We start from the raw sequence: 27,183 nt of genomic DNA on the forward strand, positions 1-27,183 counted from the left end.
CCACAGCTCACGGCAACACCAGATCCTTGACCCACTGAGCAAGGCCAGGGATCGAACCCACAACTTCATGGTTCCTAGTCGGATTCGTTAACCACTGAGCCACAAGGAACTCCTATTCTTCACTTTTGAAGTCTACATCATAATGTCTGCAAACGTGTACCCTTGCACTCATGCATGTTTATGCTGCAGTAAGAGAAAATGCCATTAGCATGTGTGGTGAATCATGCTACTCCAGAGGTGAGCGTTTTTGATGAACTAGAAAACATTGTCTTAGTGTTCTCAGTCATTTTATTAATCATTGATTTCTTCTCTGCCTACCTTCCAAAAAGGCAGTGAACGTTTATCAGACACATGCTGGATGCTAAGATCCAATCATCTCATGCCCATAAGGATCTTAACAAGACACACCAGAAGAATCATTGATTAGTGTGAGTGCTTTATTGGAGCTCTCACTGGGAATGTTATAAAAGTAGGGAAAGGGAGTCATGATCATGAACTGCTTCTCAGAATTGACCCGAACTGTGTCTTAAAATTATCTTTGAAGGAGTCAGGCAAAGAAGAAAGGAAGGGAATTTCTTACCAGGAAAAAGCCAGGAAGGGCATGGATACAGGAAACGTCATTGCACGTGGCAGCCACAGAAAAGGCTTTCCAGTGTGCATAGCATAGGGGTTCGAGTTCACTGAGAAGAAAAATGAGAATTAAAATAAGAAATCAGAGTTCCTATTGTGGCTTAGCAGGTTAAGAATGCGGCTAGTATCCATGAGGATGCAGATTCGATCTCTGGCCTTGCTCAGTCGGTTAAGGATCCGACATTGATGTGAGCTGTGGTGTAGGTCACAAATGTGGCTTGGATCCTGTGTGGCTGTGGCTCTGGTGGCAGCTGCAGCTTCAATTCAACCCCTAGCCTAGGAACTTCCAAATGCTGCAGGAGCAGTCCTAAAAAAAAAAAAAAGAAAAAGAAACCATTTGAGGAGAAAGGAGAGAAAACTGTTGCTTCCTGCAGCTCAGGAAAGAGGGGACGATAACACCAAGTTACGTAGTTCTCTTTTTTTGCCGAAACATAAATGTGTAAGTATTTAAGAAAAAATAGCTTTTACTTAATGGAAAAAATAGAAACTGAGACGATATAGAAGTGGTGAAGAATAGTGGGCAATGTCTTCGGCTGGTGCTTATGTTTATGTTGATATATAACTTGAGACTTAAGCCCGCTTTGGTTCTTCTGTCAAATAAAAATGCCAAAGAATTAGGATAAACAGATATTAGAATGAGGTTTTTATTAATATTGACCTATATTACAGGTACAAGGCTAAAATTAGCCAGGAAAGGATATAAAGCAGGGACTGAGTTTTAGCTCAGTTTACCTTGAAACAATTACCGCTGCTTTTGATGTAAAAATATGAAGAACACTGTCCATTGCTTCATTTACGGTCTCTTGCATAAAGTTGCCGTTCAAGGAAAAGTCACATTTTCCCCGAGGCTGCTTTATTCCTCCCCCAAATAGTGTTTGCCAAGCTACTGAGATCTGTATTTGAAATTCATTGTGAAATCTTAGGGTTTCATTTTAGTGTGTGTTCTTCATTCTTTTTTTAATTTTTATTTTTTATTGAAATGTAGAGTTGATTTACAGTGTTGTGTTAGTCTCAGACATACAGGAAAGTAATTCAGTTCTACATATATCCATTCTTTTCTTTCTTTCTTTCTTTCCTTCTTTTTTTTTTTTTTTTTTTTTGCCATGCCCGCAGCATGCAGAAGTTCCAGGACCAGGGATCAATCCTGTGCCACAGCAGTGACAGCACCAGATCCTTAACCTGATAAGCCACCAGGGAACTCCCCATAGGTCCATTCTTTTTCCACTTCTTTCCCCATATAGGTTAATACAGAACATTGAGTAGAGTTCCCTGTGCTCTACGGTAGGTCCTTGTGGATTATCTATTTTATAGATGGTGGTCTGTATATGTTAATCCCAGACTCCTAATTTACCCCTCCTCTATGTGTCCTTAATTCTGATGTTCAGTTTCCTGATTGCTTTGTTCTAGTAAGCAAACTCAAGTTGTTGTCAAGAGAGGTAGGGTACCATGTACATTTAGATAACAGGCAGAACTCAGTGTCTGTGTATAATAAAATTATTTGCTCAGTTCATGTTATTTGAAACTGCTCTGAACATAATTTACAAATGGCTTCACAATACCTGGGTTCTCATCAGAAATTTCACAAGCCTGCCCACGCTGACAACAAGACCATTACTCTCTGAGAAAGCTTTCTCGTTTCCTTTTCCACCCTTTCTCTCACTGAGAATCGTTATTCTTTCGATAATGGAGATTGACAAATGGAAGGAAGGGAAGATTTGGGATTGGGTGGTCATTGTCCTCCTCCATCTGGCACTTGGTGTGTGAGGCTGCCTTGTGGCACTTACTTCTGAGCATACGTCTCTTTTCCCTAATTATATGTTCGATCTTTTGAGGGCAGAGACTGTGTTTTATACCTACCGTGACCTTCCATTTTGGGCTTTCTGGAACAGTTGTGTTCTAAGTATTCTCCTAACACCAGAAAAACAGGTCCTGGCTTTTAAATCAGAAAAGATGCTTACGCCTTGAGTGTTTGCACCTGGCACCAAGATCTCGGGAGTTGTTAAAGGCACTGAATTGATGCTTGCTGATGGTATTCTCTTCTTTGAACCTCCTTACAGCCATGTGTATACCTCTCCTATAGCATGCATCTAACTGTCTTTTATTTTTTGTATTTGTGTGTTTGCCTTAGTTCTTCTCCATTTCCATAGACACACAAGCACACACCCACACACTGCCACCACCACAGATACTAGTTTTCAGACCCCTTGAGGGCAAAGACCCTTTCTGAGGGTTGAGACCCTCTGAGGAATAGATTTCGAATGGTCCCATTTTTGATGTCAGCCGTGAGTGGGAGTGGAAGGGAAGAAAGAAGGTAGCTTAGATAATGGAGGCTCACTGCAGTACCTTTCCTGTAAAGGGGAGAGGTGACTTAGACTTGGGTTTGAATTAAAGTGCTTCTCCACTATAAGGTTGATGGGAATCAAACTGCTCCCAAGAGAAGTCCTGGATGTCTGTCACTTTAAAAGCAGGGTAATCAGCCTCCCATTTTGATTGGTTTGGGTGTGTGCCTTTTCATTTGTCTATACAGATGAGTTCAGTTTTTCTGATTCTAGGGTCATGGGAGAGAAACAGAGGCATCATCGCAGGAAAGCATTAGATAAAGCATTAAAGGCTCGTCAGATTTAATGACTATAGTTATATGAGAAATTCATTTTCTAACTTTTTTCTCCACTTTGGAACTATTTGTATATATTTTTTTATTTCTATATTATTTGTGTAAAATGGAACATTCTTTAATTGTGTGTTTTAATATGAAGGCTGTGGGAAAATGTATGTATGTGAACTTGAGAATCCCAAATTCTAAAATTTCAAAAGCTTCCAAGTAACCCAGTGATAATCGTGTCTCCTCATCTCACTTTATAGATGAAGAGACTTGGCCTCTCTCGCACGTCTCTGCGGGAGCAGTTATCACACAAGTTTCGGTCGCTCATTTCTTTGCTCTTCCCTTTGTCATCGCCTCCTTTTCTCTCTTTGTTGGGACACAGACCGTATTACCTGAGCATCACTGATGTACCAGACTCTGGGAACATAGGGTGAGTGAGTGAGCCCAAGAGTGGCTGCTCTCACAGAGCTAGTTTCCATGTCGGGAATACAGAACGGAAACAAATAAATCAAGGTGTTAAGATGAACGGGTGGTAAGAAACACTGTGAATAAAATTAAAGCAGGAAAAAGGGGTGGAGAGCGTTGGGGTGCCATTTTAGATTGTTTGGTTGGGGGGGGTCAGGGAAGGGGACAATTTTTGAAAAGAAACCGGAATGAAGTAAATGAAGCAAGCCATGAATATCTAGGGAAAGAACATTCCAGGCAGAAGGAATTGCAACTGCAAGGTTTTGAGATGGCAACTTGCTTGACCTGTTTCAGGACCAACAAGGACACTAGAACCACTGCAAGCAGCGAGTGATGATAAAGAAAATGGTATGAAGTTCCCATCGTGGCTCAGTGGAAACGAATCTGACTAGCATCCATGAGGACACAGGTTCCATCCCTGGCCTCGCTCAGTGGGTTAAGAATCCGGCGTTGATCATGAGCTGTGGTGTAGGTTGCAGGCAGCTTGGATTCCGCATTGCTGTGGCTGTGGGGTGGGCCGGCAGCTGTAGCTCTGATTCGACCCCTAGCCTGGGGACCTCCATATGCCACGGGTGCAGCCCTTAAAAAAAAAGACCAAAAGAAAAAAGAAAATGTTATGAAATGAGCGGGAGAGGTGGCCAAGGGTCACGTCATGCAGTGCTTTGTAGACTTTGGACCTCATACTGAGAGTGATGGGACACTTTGGAGACCTGAGAGTAGGGAAGAAACACGGACTAGGCTTGTACAGTTGACCCTTGAACAGCAGGGGTTGGAACTGCGTGGACCTACTTAAATGCAGATTTTTTCAGTAGTAAACATTACTGTACACAAACCTGGTTGGTTGAACCTGCGGATGCAGAAGGCTGCCCACACGTTATACTCAGATTTTTCACTGTGCGGAGAGTCAGTGCCCCTCACCTTCAAGTTGTTCAAGGGTTAGCTGTGTTTTCAAAGGATCCCTCTGGCTGCTGTATGGAGAATGGACTTTGGAGGCAAGAGCTGAAGGGAGATCAGGTAGGAGGCTGTTGCAATAATCCAGGTGAGAGATGGTGATGGCTCTGTCCTGGTGATAGTGATGGATGAGAGAAGTGGCTGGAGCACAAAGGAATAACTTCCTAGGAACAAAGTCGTATGTTATTCATTTATAACCTCAGGGCTTACTGCAGGGCTTGAGTCCTAGTAGGTTAATTTTGTCCAATGAATCAAACCAAACAAATGCAGCATTCTTGTCACTTTCCCACGCTGTGCTGCTCTTGAAAGGTTTTATAAGGGGTCTGCACTGTAATCTTAGTATCTCTGGCTCTGGACCACTGTTGTACTTCTTAACCTGGGCCAGCCTGCTTCCATTATTTATAGGATTGGCTCAAGCCAGCTAATATTTAGCCAGAGAAGCTAAAATTATCCTAGAGAAGATCGGCTTGGATAACCAAATAGGAAAGGACTCAGGCATTATATAGGTTAAGATAAAACTCTCACTTTACAAATTCAAGTTATAAAGTAGTAAGGCCTTACATTCATATAACATTTTGTATTTTACAACATATGTTTATGTATTCACAGCCACTCTGTGAAATTATTAATGCTTTTCTGAAACTCACAGAAGCTAAGTAATTTGTTTATAATACAGCCAGCAAGTAGCACATCCCAAAACTAGATATTTCCTCTCCAGATTCCTTACTGTTTGTACCATGCTCATAAATTTTTGTTTGTTTGTTTTTGTTTTTTTTGGGCCACACCCCACAGCATATGGAAGTTCCCAGCCTAGGGGTCAAATCAGAGCTATAGCTGCTGGCCTACACCACAGCCACAGCAACGTGGGATCCAAGTGGAGTCTGTGACCTACACTGAAGTTCACGGCAATGCTGGATCCTTAACCCACTGATCGAGGCCAGGGATCGAACCTGCATCCTCATGGATACCAATTGGGTTCAGTAACCACTGAGCCACATGGGAACTCCCATAAATTAATTTACTGAGTAGCTGTCCATTGAATGGATCATGTACCATGATAGGTAATAGAATGCTGACATAAACATGACCCCAGTGCTCACTTTGTAAGTGCCTTATAGTGTCATGGAGGAATCAGGTAAGAAAGTCAAAGATTTTAAGGTGTAAAAATGCTATCATAAAATTAAGTACAGGATATATTTTGGTTTTATATATACAGTTACGAAAATATAAGATAAGAGAAATACTTCTCCCAATATTCTAGGCTGCTGCCTAAGTACATATTCCATATTTTCCTGTTTTGAAGAGTGGACCTGAACTAAAGTGGCATGGCAGTTTATTAAAGTTCATTGTTTATTATTCTTAGACATCTTAATATGTCCAGTGTCTTTTGAAATCCATGAAATGTGTTACACAGCTTTGAGTTTCACCTTTCCAAATGTTATTTCAAAATTCAAAATGGGAGTTCCTGTTGTGGCGCAGCGGAAACGAATCCAACTAGGAACCGTGAGGTTGCAGGTTCGATCAGTGGGTTAAGGATCCAGTGTGAGCAGTGGTGTAGGTCGCAGACACAGCCAGGATCTTGTGTTGCTGTGGCTGTGGTGTAGGCTGGCAGCTACAGCTCTAATTAGACCCCTAGTCTGGGAACCTCCATATGCCGCGAGTGCAGCCCTAAAAGAGACCACAAAAAAAAAAAAAAAAAAAAAAACACCTCAAAATGGTTGCATGTATTTGGGGATGATTTAGGTCTGGATTTTGCCTTTACAGTGGGATTTTGCCTTTGCTTAATGGTGTCATATGGTTAGAAGAATATGTGTGGAAAGTTAGAATTTGGTGCCAGGGGATGACAAAACTTTAGAATTACTCAGTTTAGCGAGACCCTTCTGTTAGAATGTAGATTATGATAAATAATTATACCACCATAATGAGAGGAGAGAGTAGAAATACCACAAACCTCTGAATTAAAAGATGAATTATTCTTTCTTTTGTGATCTTCTCTTGCTTAAGTAACTTATTTCTTCCTTTTGAAATATGTGTTTGAACAAGTGAGAAAGTGCACCTGTCAAAAGATTAACCAGCTGAGAACCATTGTCAGCGTTAATTTTCCTTTAATAAATGACTCTCTGAAGCTATTTAGCAGCCTGTAATCTAGATACAAAGCTATTGACCTATGATGGATAGTGCTGGGTTTGTTTGTAAGCTTTGACTTAAATCGTCTGTTTAATTTCTCTAGGCCAGATCAACAGGATTTGGAGTGAGGGTGGTTGTGTGGTTTGAATAAAAATGGCCGTAGAAATTGAGCAAAATAACTGTAAAACATTAATGATCCACCATCTTGGTGAAGTAAATTAGAAACTAACAAAATGACAGTCACTTCAACATTATCAGAATGGTCAAATGACACAGATTGGTTAATTAAAAGCACTTGTTATAATTGGGTTTTTGTATGTAATCGGTGCCACAGTGTATCTGAAAATATTGTGAAAAAATGTAATTTAACCATATGTGAGCATCTCAGGCTTTCATAACATGTGGGCACTCCCTCTTCTAAGATTGTTTGGCTAACATAATGCTGACATCTTTTGCTTTTAATAATGAGTTAAAAATTGCACGAAGTGAAAAATAGAAAGGCTATTCAGTTTGACAGTAGCAAAATATTCACAATTTGAATGGAAGAGGGAGCTCCTCACTTGGGCTTTTTATATATAAAAACTATGTATTTCATTGAATAAATTAAGTTCAAAAGCAGGCCATTACTTGCAGCTGTCTATTCTAATGGCCAAGTTTGATACATAGTACAGACAATTATGGTTTCTTTATTCCTAGCTGTGCTATAAATAAGTGGTAAAGGCAAAAACTGTACTAATACAGCCCTTCCACATACTTTCCTGGTTTTGAACAACAAGACCTAACTTGAAAATTATGAATTAAGCTTCCTCTAATGCTAAAAGTAGTAATAATGCCCTTTTTAAAATTTTGTAATTAATAAAAATTTACCTAAGTGCAGCTCCCCTCCTTCCTTCCTTTTTAGGACAAGTCTAGGGCATATTTTCTTTGCTAAAGTAGAAGTTGCTTTTCTAATTATTTCAATTAATGCATGTGTGTCAAACCTTTGTTGGAGGCGCTAAGGTGTGGCCGGACCAGTGTTAAAGTTTATTTCTTCGTCTTGTCATGTCACTGGGAATGAATTGCCCAAAAGTTGTACAAGCCTATCTCATTTTATTGCTCTTAACAGATACTGTTTTTTTGTCTTTTTTTTTCCTTTTTTTTTTTTTTTCTTTTTTTCTTTTTTGTCTTTTCTATGGCATATGAGGTTCCCAGGCTAGGGGTTGAATCAGAGCTATAGCTGCCAGCCTACGCCAGAGCCACAGCAACGTGGGATCCGAGCCGTGTCTGCGGCGTACACCACAGCTCATGGCAACGCTGGATCCTTAACCCACTGAGCAAGGTCAGGCATCAAACCTGAAACCTCATGGTTCCTAGTCAGATTCGTTAACCACTGAGCTACGACAGGAACTCCACAAATACTGTTTTTTTGGTTGGTTGTTTTTATTTATTTATTTTTACAAATTGAAGGTTTGTAGCAACCTTGAGGTGTCAGGTGATGCTTAGCATTTTTTTTTTTTTAGCAATAAAATTTTTAAATTAAGGTGTGTACATCTTTTTTGTCTTTTTGCTATTTCTTTGGGCCGCTCCCGCGGCATATGGAGGTTTCCAGGCTAGGGGTCTAATCGGAGCTGTAGCCACCGGCCTACGCCAGAGCCACAGCAACTCGGGATCCGAGCTGTGTCTGCAACCTACACCACAACTCTCAGCAACGCCGGATCGTTAACCCACTGAGCAAGGGCAGGGACCGAACCCGCAACCTCATGGTTCCTAGTCGGATTTGTTAACCACTGCGCCGCGAGGGGAATTCCTGTACATTTTTTTAAAAACATAATGCTATTGCCCACGTAATAGACTACAGTATAGTGTAAACATAACTTTTTTGTTTGTTTGTTTGTTTAGGGCCGCACCTGTGGCATATGGAAGTTCCCAGCTAGGGTTCCAATCGGAGCTGTAGCCACCAGCCTACACCACAACCACAGCAACGTGGGATCTGAGCCTTGTCTGCGACCTACACCACAGTTCATGGCAACGCCAGACCCTTAGCCCACTGAGTGAGGTCAGGGATCGAACCTCTGTCCTCATGGATGCTAGTTGGGTTTGTTAACTGCTGAGCCACAATGGAAACTCCAAAACATAACTTTTAGGAGTTCCCGTCGTGGCACAGTGGTTAATGAATCCGACTAGGAACCATGAGGTTTTGGGTTTGATCCCTGGCCTTGCTCAGTGGGTTAAGGTTCCGGCGTTGTCCTGAGCTGTGGTGTAGGTCGCAGATGAGGCTTGGATCCCACGTTGCTGTGGCTGTGGTGAAGGCCAGTGGCTCCAGCTCCGATTCAACCCCTAGCCTGGGAACCTCCATATGCCGTGAGAGCGGCCCTAGAAAAGGCAAAAAGACAAAACATAACTTTTATATATGCACTGGGAAACCTAAAAAATTTCATGTGACTCTCACCTTACTGCACTATTCACCTTATTGGAAGTGGCCTGGAACTCACAAAATCTTCAAAGTATGCCTTCCTATATAGCAGAAGGCAAAAGAAAAATCAAATAATATCAGAATAATCAGTCTAACTAAGCAACTGTTTTCTTTACCTTAAATAAGGACCTTTCCATCTGCAGTGCCTGCTTTTTTATGGAAGAAAGAGGTCTCTCTCTGTGGATCTCATCCGTAGATCGTGTACAGAGAGCGAGTGAGTGAGCCAGAGACCCCAGATCAAACCTGGGCAGCAGACCCCTCTGGCCACTCCCAGGCTGGTCATGGCACAGGTCACCTTTCTCATATATATTCTATTGCTGAATAGGTTTCTTAGGAAAAGAAGAGATGCATGGGGATAATAAAATTCACATCTCACATCCTCACGGTACTCCATGATCGTGCTAAAATATTTGAAATGAATTCAGAGTTTGAATCTATTGTGTTCCTTTTGGCTTGTGAGTTACCTGCATGATACTTGACTGTTAATTACCCCAGCTCCAGGAGATTGATGCCTGATATAACTACAACTTGGAGGCTAGATGTTTCCATTTGGTTGGAGGATTTTGTCAAATTTTATTATCTACTTAAATGGATCCTTCTGCTTCTATCCCTTTACCCTCAAACCATCCAGGTGTGGGAGCTGCTCGATCTGGGAACCTCACGTTTATGGTGGGAGGAGTTGAAGAGGAATTTGCTGCTGCCCAAGAGCTGCTGGGATGCATGGGCTCCAATGTGGTGTATTGTGGAGCTGTTGGGACCGGGCAGGTAACATTTTCACATTGATGTCATACATTGATGATATAAAATGCGTTAACATTTATTTTTATTTCCTGACCGCAATCCGATTTCCCCTTGGTCTGTTCAATCTATAGAGTCTTTGCTCGGATTTTTAAAAAATTAATTTGGAATAAATTAGTTTTCCATCATTGCTGTTGGAAGTAAGCAGATATCAGCCAGTTGATTTAAAAAGATATCAAAAGTTCCATCATTTCTGATTCTGAGATATTTGTTCCAGTGACCACTGAAATTGTGCTTAAGCAGCTTCCGTATGGAGTGCTCATGTCATCTGACTTGCTGTTACCCTCCCACTGGTTTTGTAATTACTTGCTCTATTTGTAGTACTGTCAGCTAGAAGTAACCTAGGCACTTTAATCCATTTCTTAAAAGCCAGATAATTTTCATTGAGAAATGTGTTCTATCAATTCTCTAATCAGATAAAGGGGAATGACGATCATGAACCCTGAAATCAAACTGGTTGTCCCCCTCCACCCAGCACACCCTCCCCTTCACTCCTCCTCAGGCTTTGTCCTCATGGCTGGCACCCTCTGTATCTTAGGCAGGACTGTGATATTATCTTAAATGCATCTGTTGTCTCCACTCGCTTGTCCAGTCAGCCTCCACACTCGATTGATTTTTGCTTCAGTGGCTCTCATTGTTGTCTGTTGTGTTCTTTCCACACTTTACCTGGTCTAATCTTTCACTGTCTCACACTGCTCACAGGGCCTAGTAGATCTCTAGAGGCCAGGTTTATGGCTCTGCCAACACTGTAACCAAAACCAACTCCATCAAGATACCTGAACCATCATAGACTTCCCAATTCTGATACTTTGCACAGATCCCTCTTTCCTACCATGTCAAATTTGAAAACTGCACACCGACTTTTTCGTAGCTCTTGACACAATCGTGACTATCAAGCTTCTTCCCATTTCTTAAAACCATTGCCCATGAGTCTGTTTCTCACTGTTTTCAGGACTGTTCCATGCTCTTGTATATTTACCCTTTTCCCTGCTCTCCTCCTTCCCCCCTTTTGCATATTTAAAGCTTCCCTGGCCTTCTGAGCGATGATTTTAGGTTCTGCTTCCTCTCTGCACCCACCCTCCCTCCATGATCTGGGTTCTCTCCCCTCCCACTGTCTACTGTCTCAGTCTTATAGCTTCTGTCATACAATTTCCCACTTAATTGTGTGTGTGTGTGTGTGTGTGTGTGTGTGTGTGTGTGTGTGTGTGTGTGTGTTCAGTGCCTTTTCACTCAGCATGTTACTCCTATTTCCCAACTTAGAATGGCAGCCCCATTCCTGAAAGAGCAGTCATGCCACGAGGATCAGTATTCCTATGGCCCTGCGCCCATAGCAGTAGCCCGGTCACCACACAGCCAGTTCTTCCCTAGGGGCAGAGACCTGCCGGTCTCCTCCAGGATTGCATGTCAGGCTCGGAGGGTGGCATAGGGCACCAGGTTCCTTTCCGCATTTGACAGGCTCAACAGTTGAATGCTCTTACTTTTAGAAGCATGTGGAGTTGGGTGAAAAAAATCTTCCTGTGAGTTACAGCTTGAAAATAAAGGTATTTAATATGTGCTCAATTTATTTTCAGGCTGCAAAGATATGCAACAACTTGCTGTTAGCTATAAGTATGATTGGAACTGCTGAAGCTATGAATCTGGGAATCAGGTTTGTCGAGTAGTACCTTTTCATATACTAACAGCTTTTATGAGCTTTCCGATTTGATTTTCCTGATTTTGAAAACAAATGTTCACGAGAGATTAATGAGTTGATGCAGGAACATTTGGCAAGTATATTATTATTGAACTTTAATAGATGTTGCTTATTGGATGACCAGCAGGACCCTGGAGAGCCTGAATGCTCTTTGCCATGAGCCATAAATGTATTGTGCTGTGTATTTGAAGTTACATGATCCCTTTTATATGGGAGCTCCATTTCTTCTATTATATTGAAATGCCAGAAACACTTTTACTATAAAGTTTAAACAATCTTTGGCAGTGTAGGACAAATTTGTATAAAATATTATTTAATGTATAGTGGCTTCCAGTGGAATGCTACCTCATGACCGGTTTTATGTATCTCTTTTAAATATGGTCCCCTAAATCTACACTAAAAGGGCTCTTAGTTGTTTATTCTCAGGATAAACTGGATGGCATTCATAAAGTTGCAACTAATATACATAACTCTTTTCATTTTAACTTGCCTGGGATTTGGTTACTTTACATTAAGGATATATCTTTTCGTTGAAATAAGATGGCATTTATACGTTGCTTAAAGTAATTCAAGAATTCAGTTTTTCTTTTGATGGTGATCATCCTTTAGAATGCTTAAGGTTAATGTCTTAATTTTAGCCTTTAATCTTTTGGGTTAGGAATGCTACATATGATTAATCACCTAATTAATTTTTTGGATGTTTTGTATTTCATGAGTATAGTAAATACACATTTCTTACTTAAGAAAATACTTAATGAGAAAGATGCTTTTATTCAGGTGTTTTCTTCACACTTCCCAAAACTGCTTACCAGCTATATCATAAATCAGTGTAGTGTTTCATAACACAGCTTTTGATAAAAGCAATAAAAAGAGCCAAAGTGTCTGAGATATTTTTAAGAACACAGTAATGGATTCACATTTCCTCTTAATTACCATATCAAGATGCTGTTGTTTTATTGAATTGCCCTTGTCTCAGATGTTAAACTATCTTGACCTATTAAGTTGTCATGTTGTAATTGAGATAAAAGAGGAATTTGCTTTGCATCAGCGCTAATTGGTTTATCAATATCCTGTACCATTTACATTTTAAAATTGAATGTCTATAAGACGGTAAGGCATATCTGTACGAAGCCTTAATAAACCTGGTATTATATAGGAAGATGTTCAGTGTTCTATCTGTATTGTAGCTGGTTTAGGCTATGGGTCACTTGTCATAATTGAAAAACTAGTTACTAGTAACTTGTTTCCATGTCTGTCCTCTAGACTAATTTTATGAAAGAGGAAAATGTAAATTTCTGAAACCAAAATTGCATATAAAATTAATTGGTGTTAACAATAGGATTAGCAAGTTAGTATGCATTTGCATCTTTAGAATTTTATCTTTGCTTTTCTGAATATAAATGAACATATATTTAAAAAGTAAAAGCCTCGGTTATACTATACTGAAATTTCCCTCTCTCTTTGCCAGTTGATTTTATATTCTGCTTCTTACTTTGAGCATCACTGAATCCGGATGTTCCTTAGGCATCCTGTAGCATTTCTCAAATAATTTTTCTAGCAAAACTCTTGTTTGATGATCATTTGCCATTCTAAAATGAAGTTTTTGTTCAGTAAGTGCTTGCAGAAGGCCAGCTACTAAAGAATAGTACGAAAATCAGTTGAATTAAATGAATTGAGTAAAATACATACAATGAAATATATACATTGACTACTAGCATAGGTTTATTATCAAAAAGAAAGTGATAAAATTCCAAAAAGAAATATTAAGAGCAGAAGCAGTAGATTGTTCCCTTATTGTTGCCCTTGATCCACTATGACAAAAAACAATATTTGGAAATATGAAATGTTTAATTTAAATGTTTAATTTAAATGTTCAATTTTTCTAAAACTCTCTATATATTATAGTTACTGATAGAGATGGGTAAATAAATAAATATTTTCTATATATATCAGAACACAAAGCGGGAACTCATTATTTTTACCTGACTGTTTAAAATAATTTAGAAGTTTGTGGTGCTTTACATTGTACTAATGAATCGCTTATTTTTATAACATTAGGATTTTATCAGTTTATCTTACAGAGATTTTCAGTGGTTTAAGAGTCCAAAAATGATTGCTTCTACTCTTGTCTCTTCTCCGTGGTTTACAGACATGGTTTAAAATGACAGGATTGTTCTCTAATAGAGTATAGAGAGCGGCCACGATTTATTGAGCTTTGCAAGGTGAAAGAGAAAATTGGCATCAGCAAGCATAAATTCCCAAGTAGTAAATTCCCGCAAAGTAGTATGGCATCAAAGTGGTTCAGCCCCATTTATATTCTGTTCACTCGGAAGTGAAATTTTTTTTAGAGCATTAATGTCAACATTTACAAATTGAGTCACCTACTCCTATGAAGTGATCATTTCTGATTAATTTCGTTCTCATAAGTCAGTGTTTTTTTCTAGAAGCTTGACATTTCCCTTTTTTACATAGAAGAATAAAACCTTACAGTTTTAAACTCCTTTTGACCCTGTGATCTTTTACAGTGAGTCTTTCTGGATGTTCGTGAAATTTTTAAATGCCATGAAAAAGTAAAGCATAAGAAAATATTTGTATGCAACATATTTTGAGATTCTTTTTTTACTAGACCTTACTACTGTCTAATTGGGTTCTACTTGGGACTCAGAACAGTTTTCTGTACTGAAAGTACCTTACTTGCATTAGAGAAGCCTTGTTCCTGTGTATCACATAAGAATAACGTTGATAATGTGAGTTTTGTTTTTCTTTTTTTTTTTTAATATTGGTGGTAAAACAAATTATTTGCATTATCAGTCAGCGCCCAGACCCCCCTTGCAAGAGCCACAGTGTTTTTTCCACCCAAAGCAGCTTGAAACAGTTGAACTTCTGGAAGGCTGTTCAAGCTAAGAGCTTTGCCACAAACATAATTTGAGCTTCTTAGCTACTGCCCTGAGGTGTTGCCTTTTGTGATGACTAATGGGTATACCCTATTTATAGGTATAATAAAAGCTTGACCACATTTCTTCTTAAACTGATTAGACACCATCATATTGGCCGATTGTTAAGTTGACCGCCCATAGGACCCAGTGAGACTCAGGATGTAAGGGTTTGAGTGTCTGTTGATGCCCCTATCCCGGCCATGCCACAGACTTAAGCTTTTCTCATCTGTAAAATGACATAATAGTATCTATCCACAGTAATAATAGTATCTATTGTGAAGATAAATGCATTCATTCATGCAAATCTTGTAAAACAGTTCCTGACATGTAGTAGGTGCTCCATACATGGTAGTTATTGATGTGATGCTGGTGGTTAGTATTTGAATTGAATTGTGCTTTAATGTTTTTTCTTCATGCTACTTCTCACAAGCTAGCATTGTATATGTGTTTGTTTATTGCCTGTCTTCCCAACTAGAATGCAGGCTCTGTGAGCTTCGGCTGCTCATTGCTGTATGTTAAGAACAGACCCGGCACATAGTAGGCACTCGATGAAGAGCTGTCAGCTGAATGAGGAGGAGAGAGGGAGGGAGGGAGGCTCTTCCCCTGCCTCAGGGAAACGCTAAAGGGCCCACTCCTGGAGGGCAGGGCAGCCTCCTCTTAGCTGCCTTACTGTGCTCTCCTCGGCTCCACGCACAGCACCTGCTCATGGCAGATCTGCGTAAACATTGGTGAACAGCTGAATGATTGGTTGAAATTGACGTAGTCTTAGGTGTTTCATTTCCAGATCAGTTCCTATGATACAGACATCTCAGTTTAGGGACACTGTTTGCTTTGTTCTTACATAAAACCAGACGGTGTAGATACTTAGACTATAAAGTGGGCAAACTTTTTTGGCCCTTAAAAGCCTTGGTTACAGTGAAGACAAACACTTGCCTTCCCTTTAATTTTTTTTTCCTTACAGTTTATGCATCATTTTTACTTCTCCCAAAAGTTCATTTAAAATTCTTGTGTTTTAAAGGTGAGTAGATTTGACACAGTGACGTTTATTTGAGCTGCATTATAGATGCGGCCAGAGCAATGAATTCATTCTCTGTTTATATCAGAGAACATTCCAGCAATTGTAAAGCCACATGCATGCACGCGCGCACTCTCGAACCACATCCAGTGGCAAGTTATTATGGGGACTGACAGACTGTCATCCTTTTGATGGCTTGAGCTGTATATCTCCTGAACAGCAATGGGGCTCTTATGCAGAAAGTATCATATGTTCCCAGCCAATTTACAGGGAAACAGCAATAACATTTTATCATGGTTGAGAGCCCAGTAGCTGCTTCCTATTAAACTTGCCCTTTCAGATACCTGTCTTGGATTAATTTGTTGATTTCAAATGGAAACTCAGTCTTCTCCAGTGAAGCATGACGTTCTAGGATAGACTCTCTGAATGACAATTACTGTGTATTCTAGCTGGTTTCAGACCATTACAAGCCTTGGGCACAGTGGAAGACAGAAGACTTCAGTAACTGATTTTAATATCGTGTCTAATTCTAACTGTCAGTTATATATATGCCAGTGGAAGAATCCTCAGAAAGATAAAATGCAAAAAGCTTCTAACTTGCTCTTTTTAATGATACACTTTGCTGTTGGGGGGTTGAGGAGGAGCAGAGAGGGAGTAGCCATCTCCTAACGGGAATCAGTGCCAGATTGGAAAAGTGAGCGTGGAACAACTGCCACCTCCGTTTTTTTGTGTGCCCCGCTGGAGGCTTCTAAATAGTAATATGTTCGCCAAAAAGAGCTCCATAAATCAGTGCTGGTATTTTTCCTTGAACATTCAGGAAAAATGAAATGAAGGGTTTTACAAAGGATAATAAGCTCTGCTCCCATTTCAGCGAGTATTATGAACAGAGTATGAATTTCTTTAGCGATAAAGACTATTGGGAGGCACTGCGAGTCCAGCCTGTTAGGTTACAAGGAAGGGGTCATCTCTGCCGCTTAGCCATTTTGAAAGAAAGTCTAAATTAGGACGCCTAAGCTACATTTCAAACAGAAGGGACAAGCAAAGTTTGGGAGTCTTTAGAAATATTCCCTGCTCATTGCACACGTTAGACATAAGCATTCTTGAATATTTGCACGTATATCTACAGTTACAGACAATTAGCCAGTTGTTCATTTGTGATTTTTCTTTTCACAAATTATTCCCTAAAGCACATTGGCTTTATCTTTTCTTAAGTCATCTGTCACTGCAGCATGCTGAGAGCCCGATTTTGTTTAAAAGGGAAAAGAAGGTGTCAGTAGCAAATTGCATATGTGACAAACTTGGATCTTTATAAAAGAATGAATGAAACTGTCAGGTTTCTCTCTGGCAATGTACAATTGACCAGAATGAAAGATGGCTGATTTAGATGGAGTCTTTTATCTATTTATAATCTTTTATCTCTCTAATCTTCAGTGAAAACCCCTGTCATAACATGGCCCCCCAGATGAGTTCATATACACAGCGTGCCGTGTAGTAGTACTTGAACCAAAGCTGCTCTGTGAAACTTGATTCCATAACAGTTGTCTTATGTGATAAGTCCGTACACATCCTGCCTATTAGCCCTCGGCCCTCCTCTAGCATTGGAAGAAGGTTTCACTGTCTATTTGGAAATGAACACATATTTCGAACACACGGGCAGTAAGAAGCACACCAAAATGCACAATTCATTTAACATTTGTATGTACCTCTTTTTCTTTTTTCCTTTTTATTCTGAGAGCGATTGGTTTTAAGAAAAAGCAGACAGTTTTATTTGAAATTTGATTCAAAGAGGCTTAGCAAAACTGTGTGTCCTAGACGACACTAAGATTCTTGGAATCAAAGTAATAGAGCGTTTTAATTCTATTTTTTTCTGGGTTCACAATGAACAGCCGTTTATGCCATCAGCTCAGTGATAGAACAAATGATGTTTCCGCTTGGGCAGGCTTTGTTTTATCAGGATCAGTAACCTTATCAGCAGTTGACCCAGAACTATAATGCATGTCTCGGAATAGATAGCATATGTCACAACTCGGTGCAGACTTGCTTCATAAGCAAGATTGTCTAATGAAGATTTAATAAATAGGGAAAAGTTTACAGCAAGAAATATCTTCTTTTATAATGATAACTTCTCTTAAGCTCATTTTACTGCTCATGGCTCATCTCTTGCATTTATTCTCATAAAAGCTAAAAGAATAAACATACATATAAATGCATCCACAGGGCTCCCATGATACGTATTTTATCTGTCCATATTTCTTTCCGAGATATATATATATCATTTGTGAGTAAAGACTGTAGAATTTAGATTATCATATTGGCTTAGAGTTCTTATGTGACACATAAAGGCAATAATGTCCAGAAGACTAAAAAACCCATGTGTGTGATAAACCAGCAACACTTGAATGCAATTAAATGTTCTATTTTAAAAGTAGGATAGTGCAGGTTTTCTCTCAGTGCAGAATGTCCTGGCTCAGAAATGTTTCATCACTGGCTTTTAATGCCCTATAATTTGAGATTGAATTCTTCACTCTCATCAATCTGCTTTGATTTCTGAAGACATAACATAAATGGAGAGAGAAGATGGAGCGTCCTCGTGCATAAATAAGTCACGCTCGACGCGTACATTTTGACATTTAACACTTCTTTTCTTTGACCTTTGACAGGTTAGGGCTTGACCCAAAACTCTTGGCTAAAATCCTGAATATGAGTTCAGGGCGGTGTTGGTCAAGTGACACTTACAATCCTGTACCTGGGGTGATGGATGGAGTTCCCTCGGCTAACAACTATCAGGGCGGATTCGGAACAACGCTCATGGCTAAGGTACGGTGGGCGCGGAGACTGCCCTGGGGCGTGGGGCCGGGTGTGCTGAAGGGTCTCCTCCTTCTCCTTTTCGCTCTCCCCTCCCCCCAGCCCACTCGCGCTCCTCTTCCCTGTCACAAAGCCTGTGTTTGTCCTAGAAGACAACAGTCCTAAACTAGGACTCACTTACTCACTTGGATTTTTAATCCCGGCCTTTCAGATGGGAATAGACTGGGATTTTCCTTTTGTGCTTGGGTTTCTTTGTAATGGGAGCTGATAAAATTTTATTCTTCGTCATAAACTTAGCGTATATTTACCAAGCCCTTAGAATGGAAGCAGTCAGCATTTTCTGATGGGTAACAATGGAAGGGCCTTGGATTTACATGTCGCAGAAGAAGAGACGGTCTTTCACATGATACTAGGTTTCTGAATACACTTTCCTGCTTTACACATATGTGCATATTTAGGTAGAAAGTCATTTGAAAAGCAAATTGTTGGTCTCCTCTCATCTGTGGGCTCAACATTAGGAAGTACTTTTTATTTTTATTTCTTTGTCTTTTTTTTTTTTTTTTGCCTTTTCTAGGGCCGCTCCCGTGGCATATGGAGGTTCCCAGGCTAGGGGTCGAATCGGAGCTGTAGCCACCGGCCTTCACCAGAGTCACAGCAATGCGGGATCCAAGCCGTGTCTGCAACCTACACCACAGCTCACGGCAACGCCAGATCCTTAACCCACTGAGCAAGGGCAGGGATCGAACCCTCAACCTCATGGTTCCTGGTCGGATTTGTTAACCACTGAGCCACGACGGGAACTCCAGGAGGTACTTTTTAGATGAGCAGACTTTCAGATTTTTGTGTAGAGCTTGTTCCCCACCCTCCGCCCCTGCCATTCGCTTTCTTACAACAGTAGCAACATATACTCCTGGATCCCACCCACAGCTTACTCTCCTTCATTCCCGGGTGGCTTCGCCTTCTCCTTCTTGCCGGGACCTGGAATTCACCCCCGCCCCCGCCGCCCTCAGGACCTTGGCTGACGCTCATTTAGATTCTGCCACGTCAGCGCTTAGCTGGGCTCCTTGCCTTTCTCCCTCCTCTTCTCCAGTTCATTTTCCGTGGTAAACAGTGGGCTTCCTAAGATGTAAAAACCTGATTACGTCGTCTCTCCCATTGAGTCTCTTTCATGGTTTCCAGTGACTTTGTAGATTTAAGTCCATCTCTGCACACTGTCTTAAAGGCCCTTGGTGACTGGCCCTAGCTCGCCTCACCAGCTCATCTTCGCCTTCCCACTCCCCTCTCTGCTCATTCTGCCCCCGCTTCCCCTCCCCAGGAAGCCTCCTGAGCCTCATTCCCGTGGCCCCCAGCTCGGCCTCTGGCACAGCACCTGCCACATTGTCAGCTCACTTTTAATATTTACTGGATGTAGGAATGTTTGAAACTGTGTTTTTTATTTAGTAATTTTATTTCTACTTGTGTTTCATTTAAGAAAAAAAAATTTTTTTTTTTTTTGGTCTTTTTAGGGCTGCACCTGTGGCATATGGAGATTCCCAGGCTAGGGGTCGAATCAGAGCTATAGCTGCCTGCCTACACCACAGCCACAGCAACGTGGGATCCGAGCCACGCCTATGACCTACACCACAGCTCACAGCAACGCTGGAACCTTAGCCCACTGAGCGAGGCCAGCGCTGGAGCCCGCGATGTCGTGGATACTCGTCAGATTTGCTTCCACTGAGCCACGAGAGGAACTCCTAAGAAAACGTTTTTTAAAAAATTAAAAATATGTTTATTTTTATGCCAATCTGTACAGCCATATTTAGGTTTGCACATCCTCCAAACAGGCTTTTATCATTGTGCTGTGTTGCTCTTGTCGGAAACAGAAAGTAGCTCCTTAAGTTATTGTTTTCATCAAAGCTGCAGGGTTGGTTATGAGGGCACACAAAAGAGTAAAAGAATCGCATGAATGCCCAGTTTGCGTCATGGATCTGTGGGAAGTGGGTCGTGACCTGTTAGTTTATTTGGGTCCTAAAAGACTGTTAATGGCTCCAACCAAGGGAGCAGCCAACAAAGACCCTGTGAGCAGTGCTGGGTTCGTGTTGGGACTCTGCGCCCCAGCCACCTCTTCTCCACGTTCCGTCTTTGCTTCCTTCCATCATTTGGTCCAGTGGCCCTGCCCAGGAAGAATCTGCTCCTGTTTGGGGAGCGGATTTTTTTGGCCTTGCCCATGGCATGTGGAAGTTCCCCGGCCAGGGATTGAACCTGGGCCGCCGCAGTGACAAAGCCAGATCCTTAACGTTCTGCGCCACAGGGAACTCCAAACCTGCTCCTGTTACCATCCTTCCTTTAAAATTATTTTCTTGATAATAAAAGGTAGCTTTTTCAACTAATGGCGTAGGACAATACGGTAGTAAGACACGGGCATGTTCTCTTTTTACTCTTGTTTCCTCCAGGAGGTATGGTTGTCATTTCCCTAATAAAGAACACGCTTCTGAATTTCACTTACAATGAGAGTGTTTAGAAAGGAACTTAAAAAAATCTCTTATCACCTCAGAGAGCTATTAGCGTAAACACACCGTAGCTAATTAGATTTGTGGTGAAGAATTGAGAGAGAGTAAAGAAATCCCCTTCAGTGCTATGCTGAGTAAAGCAATCATTCCTGCTTGGGCAGTTCAAGCCCTTTACTGACTAAGAAAGTTTTGCTCAACTGCCATTAAATCTCATTGTGTTAGGGTATCACTGAAGCAAAGGCTTATATGTTTACTTCTAGGTATTAAAATCATAAAATTCTAATATATATTGTGTGTGCATGTTTTTTTGTTTTGTTTTTGGCTGCGCCCATGGCATGCAGAAGTTCCTGGGCCAGGGATTGAAAATGAGCCACAGCAGTGATGACTGGGGATCCTTAACCCGCCGAGCCACCATGGAACGCCTATTGTGTGTATAACATTGCAATATAATCAATATAGAAACTAGATGATTCTTCTGATCTCCCCACCCGAGAAGTCTGCTTCTAATGACCGTTAAGGAACAACGTGTAGAGAATCATGACCAGTCTTGGTATCCACCCAGTGTGCTTACGTCCTCGTAAAATGTGACAACTTGGGCCTCCATTAATTTTTGAAAGCTTTTACAATTGCTTAATATTTATTTCCTGAACCACCCACTGAGCTTATAAATTCATAAGTCTTTTTATTTGATTAATGGGATGGGGTATTTGTTTGTTTTAAATTATATGTTACAAGCTTCAAAGGATGCCTTCCTTTCTAACATTTCAGGATTGACAAGCCACTTAGGCTTTCTAGACTAAATCACCTTTCTCTTTTTAGAATGGCCATCCTTTAAGGTAGCTGCCACCAAAGCTATTTTAGCTTCCCCTTGGGGGATTTATTAGCTCTTATTTGGGATATTTATCTGCCCCTTTGAAAGCCTCTTAATAGACTTTTCTTCTCCACAGTGTTGTCTTCTCTTGGATGTGTTACGTTTACGCTGAGTCCCTATAGTCTGGTTGTATCACTAGGTTAGCCATTACAGGCAGTCTTTACATGTGGATTTTCTCTCTGTCGTTTTTAAAATAAATGCATCTTGCAGATGTGCGGCAAAATGATGACAAGAGAGGCATCTCTGCAGGTCTGGGTATGAGCAGCAGTGTAGCTGTCCACGCTGCTGAAGTGCGTGGATGATCATTAAGTCAGCTTTTTAGTAGAAGCTGTAGAATAATTTAAGAGTAAGTAGATTTTCCAAATCTGTGAGTTTGTGTGTGAAAATTGTACCAGTAAACACAAAATAACATTAACACCTATAGCATCATACATATGCATGAGGCTAGAGATTCAATTCATTCTTAAAACCTTGCTTCCCCCCCCCCCCTTTGCATCATTTCTTCCTTCAAGTGGATCGCACTAGTAACTGCTCAATTATCAAGGGTGTTGAGGTTGTTCCTCAGGGAATACAGATGATCCTGTGTTGCTTCTTATCTTTCTCCTTCATTGCTTTCCATGGGTAGGGAAATGAGGATGGTGGTGGTAAGAAGAATGTCGTGTCATGTTCGTTTTGCCACTTGTTTGCACCTCTGAAATAATCACAAGTAAAATGGGATGTGGGGCATATTGTTTCCGTTATCCATGCCTTCATTGTCTTCCATCTGCCCCAGATACTTCAGGGTTGGACAGGCTTCCATTCTTATGGTAGAGGATATCCGTTAAATACAGTTTCATGGTAAAAGATTTGTAGGGTTAACTTTTGTCTATTTTGAAACAGCCATAGGTTTTCTGAAACTGAATGTAGAGGCAGCATCAGCTGAGAGGTTAAAAGTGTTGTTGTGAGGATGAGTCTCCACTGCACTTAAAATAAAACCCAGTCTCCTTACAAGACATAATAAAGCTTCCACCTCTGCTCACCCCAAGCTCACTCCCCTCCCCAGCCCCCTTGCTCACTCTAATTCAGCCCCATTGGCCTTCTTACTATTATTTCTTGAGCATCCAAGCCAGGCCCCACCATGGGGTCTTTCCTCTCCCACCTGCCTGAAGATTTCTTCTCCCAACTCCAAAGAACGCACTGCTCCTTGACATTCAGATCTTAGGTCAGGTGTCTGCCTAGGGAGGTCTTCCCCAGATATCTCATCCGTCAGATCTCTCTTCCTTCCACCGTACCCTTTGCTATGCATGATTTTCTAACCCCTTAGCCTGCTTTATTTTTTTTTTTCAGAGCACTTGTGATTGTCTGGAAGTTTAGTTTTTTTTTTTTTTTTTTTCTGGTCTATCTTTCTCACTGGCCAGGAAGTTCCTGAAAGCAGTGTCTTGCTTTCATTAAGACTGTCTCACCAGCACTTAGAACAGTGCCCACCCAGCAGTTGTTAAGTACTTGTTGACTAAAAGATTGGATGCATATTTTCAGCATTGATACTTTCATCATTCAGAATTTCATAATGGGATTTAGGCCCACTGGCTTCTGTAGATTGGAAAGAGCATTTATTTCCCTGTGTGGTCTCACTTGGACCTGTCCAGTAGTCAGAATGAAACAAATAGGTTTTGGTGGCAGAGTGGAAAGGACCCTCAGAAATGAAGGTTTCTCTATGGAGCTACAAGAAAGTGCTTGCAATGCATAAGCTATGATCTGTATCTTCACCTTGTGCCTGTAAGTATCTTATTTTTCCAGGCTTCATTTTTCCTTCTTTGAAACCCAGGCTTTAGGAGGGACAGTTCCAAAGTGAGCCTTAACTACCAGCCTCAACGTATTCCCTCCTGCCCTTGTTTGATTTAGGATCTGGGCCTAGCGCAAGACTCTGCCACCAGCACGAAGAGCCCAATCCTTCTGGGCAGTCAAGCCCATCAGATCTACAGGCTGATGTGTGCGAAGGGCTACGCAAACAAAGACTTCTCATCTGTGTTCCAGTTTCTACGAGAGGAGGAGACGTTCTGAGTTTGCCCTTCGGCTGTGGACACTGGGAAACCAAACTCTATCTTGGAGCCGCTTATAGCTCACTCCACAAGTAAATGGGTTTAATCAAAGGTCACCTGTCTCCTTTTGATTGTCTAGGTCACAGTAAACCCTGGGATTTTTCACCCATTTTTAACTGCTGCTGCTTTTTACCTATGTAGCAAACACATATTCTCTGAAATTTTGTTCTTCTGCAAGCCACTGATGGTCTCTGCTAACTAACTTTTGCAGACGTTTGATTCCTGAGCTCCTTCTGCAACATCTTTGCCTACTTCAATCAGGATATTATTTTCTCCACTTGACAAATAAAAGCAAAATTTTTTTCCCCAACAACATATAGGACCTATTCTCGAGGGAAGAAGAGAAATCGGTGGGAGGAAAGGCAGTAGAGAAAGGGCAAGTACCGTGAAAACCTGCCTGTGTCCCTCAGAAGGTTTGTCCTGGAAACCGGGTGCTGGTGATCTGGCCTTGCCGGCGTTACTGGTCAGTATTTCCCAGGAGTCGTTAAGGCGGGAGAACTTGCTGGGTGTCATGTAATCTGGACTCTTGTTACGGTATCTTGGTGCGTCCCTCTTATAACAACTCCCAATCCTCAGCAAACTTGTTTTTTATATTTTTGCTTCCTTGTATATTCTTACTACCTATTTTTTGACTTCAAAAGAATGACATCTTTAGAACTATCTCAGAGCCAATAATGGTATGTGCGTTAGATAATTATTACAGTATCCTAAATATAAGCATATTATTTTGAATTGAAATAAATTTCTATGCTGATAATACTTTCTTGGCGTTTTTGTGTCTTCCCAACCCTTTGGGGACCAGTCAAATGATCTGACCCACTAGAGTTACGGACGAATGGGGAAAAAAGGGTGGGAGGAAAGAGCAGGGAGGGGAGGGCAAAAGGGACCGAGTTGGAATTGGCCCATGGAGAGCCCTCAGCCTCCTGCTCTCCTGAATCCTTGGTGAGCATCGGTGTGCCTGTTTTCTGGGCTGTCGGTGCCGTAGGAATCATATGTCCTCATAGGGAGCCCAGTTGCCACTTTCCCCACCACAGCCCCTCAAAATACTCCAGGTGACAGGCCTAGATACCAGATTTAGCAGAAGCACTGCTACTTCCATTATTTTCCTGGTGACAAAACATTCCAGGCATGACTATAAGCGCTGGGGCTCCAATGATGCCCTTGGAGACCGTAAATTCTGGTGTCTCTTATGTATGTATATGAGGCGGTGTGACAGACAGGAACTGAATGTTTAATGCATATGCCAAGTGATGATAAAGACAAATTAAGGAAAAATAAAGCTGGGTAAGGAAGATGCGTAGGGCGTGCTGGGGTATTTTTTTTAGGGAAGTTATCTTTGCAAGGTAGCATTTGAGCGGAGCTAGGAAGGAGGTGAGGAGCAAGGCCTGCAAATAGTCTGCAGAAAGAACATTGTAGGCAAAGTGCAAAGGCCCTGAGGTAAGATAGCACGAGGTAGGAGGGCCAACACGACCATAATGAAGTGTCATAAGATGAGGAGGCCAGAGCATGGAGAGTCTCGGAGGCCATGTTAGGACGTTGGCTTTTACTGCAAGTAAAACAGACAGTGAGTCAGCAAAAGCAAAAGCTAGCTGATACACCACCACTCCCCAAGTTCAGTGGCTTAAAATAACAAACACTTATTGTTTTTCAAGGTTCTCTAGGTTGGCCGTATTATTCTTCTGGACTAAGCCAACTCACTTGGAGCTGGAGGGTCTGGTTTGGCCTCATTCAGCAGGGACAGTTGGCGTGATCAAGGCTTCTCTCCACATGGTCACTTGTCCTTCAGGAGGCTAACCCAAGTTTGTTCCCATGGTGGCAGAAGCCTCTCAGCAGCAACAAAGGACAAGCCTCAGTGACCTCTTGGAGCCTCTGTTTACTTTACAGCTGTACTATCCCATTGGCCAAAGCAAGGCACCTCACCTAGCCCACGAAAGAGTGTGGACACAGAGGGGGCAGTAGGGGGGCCGCTTTGCAAACATCCCGTCACAGCCAGCTGGTGGGAGATTTTGTTCAGAGGATTAATGTGCTGTGACCCCCTTTATAGGAGGGAATAGACTGTTGGCGCCAGAAGACCAGTTAGGAGGCATTTGTGACAAGCCAGGTGAGAAATGACAGCGGCTGGCACCAGAATGATAAAGGGGAGGTGGTCTGGACCTAAAGACAGAGCCACTGGTGGGTGGAGAGAGAGAAGAGGAGCCAAGGATGACTCCGAGGCTGGTAGAGAAGGTGGAAGGAGGGACCATTTACTGGGTGTGGAAGATGGTGGGAGAAGATTTTAGGGAGGAGATTGGAGGAGAGGTAGGAGAAAAAAATCAGGAGGTGCCGAGTAGACCTCTAAGTAGAGAAAAACAGGTCCAAGGACAAGCCCTGTGTTACTCTAGCTTCTAGTCGTTGGGAACATGAGGCAGAAGCAGCAGATGGGATTGAGGGACTTAAGGTAGGAAAAAAATGACAGCCACGTCCTAGAAACCAAGTGAAGATGTGCTTTAAGGAAGGACTGAGTAGTTGTATCAAAAGCTACTGATAACATTGAGTGATACAAGGGCTGAGAATCAGTCATTTGGATTTGGCAAAATAGAATTCACTGGTAACTTCGACAGGTGTTTTGCTGGATGGTGTGTTAGAGGTGAAATTGGAATGGGAGGAGAGGCAACCCCTCAAGTTTTGCTGAAAAAGAAAACAGACAAATGGGATTGACACTGACGGACTATAGGGTCAAGGGAAGTTGTATGAAGTTTTTAGGATGGGAGAGGTTATGCTGATAGAAATGGAATGATCAAATAAAGAGGGGAAAACAAAGGATGCACCAAAGAGAGAACAAGTTTTTTGGTTTTTTTGTTTTTTATTTTTTCCTTTTTAGGGCTGCACCTGCAGCATATGGAAGTTCCCAGGCTAGGGGTTGAATCAGAGCTTCTGCCACCTGCCTATGCCACAGCCACAGCAATGTCATATCTGAATTGTGTCTCACTTACACTGCAGCTCATGGCAACGCTGGATCCTTAACCCACTGAGCAAGGCCAGGGATCGAACCTGCATCCTCATGAATACTAATCAGGTTCGTTTCCACTGAGCCACCATGGGAACTCCGAGATAAGTGGAATCTTTGCGTAGTTGAGAGGGGAAGGGTAGGAGTATGGATGGATCTTTGAAAGCCAAAAATCAGCACAAACATCGTGTGTCTGGCTGCCTGTCTGGCTGCCGGCATCTTCTATGAGCTATAGGGTAGTATTGTAATTAATTACACAATTTCTCAACATAGCCTAACAAATAT

The 27,183-nt window shown here is 41.6% G+C and overlaps 1 protein-coding gene across 1 annotated transcript in view; it reads left to right on the forward strand.

Moving 5' to 3' along the window:
• The window catches only part of HIBADH (3-hydroxyisobutyrate dehydrogenase), a 116,762-nt gene extending 92,091 nt beyond the window's left edge, over positions 1 to 24,671 (forward strand). The window contains exons 5-8 of the mRNA XM_021079217.1: positions 9,859 to 9,992; positions 11,597 to 11,673; positions 18,330 to 18,486; positions 23,716 to 24,671. Of these exons, the coding sequence (XP_020934876.1) occupies positions 9,859 to 9,992; positions 11,597 to 11,673; positions 18,330 to 18,486; positions 23,716 to 23,874 (527 nt within the window). The 3' untranslated portion in view covers positions 23,875 to 24,671. The remainder of the gene's footprint in view (positions 1 to 9,858; positions 9,993 to 11,596; positions 11,674 to 18,329; positions 18,487 to 23,715) is intronic.

Source organism: Sus scrofa, chromosome 18 (assembly GCF_000003025.6).
Source record: "Sus scrofa isolate TJ Tabasco breed Duroc chromosome 18, Sscrofa11.1, whole genome shotgun sequence".
Taxonomy (NCBI): Eukaryota; Metazoa; Chordata; class Mammalia; order Artiodactyla; family Suidae; genus Sus; species Sus scrofa.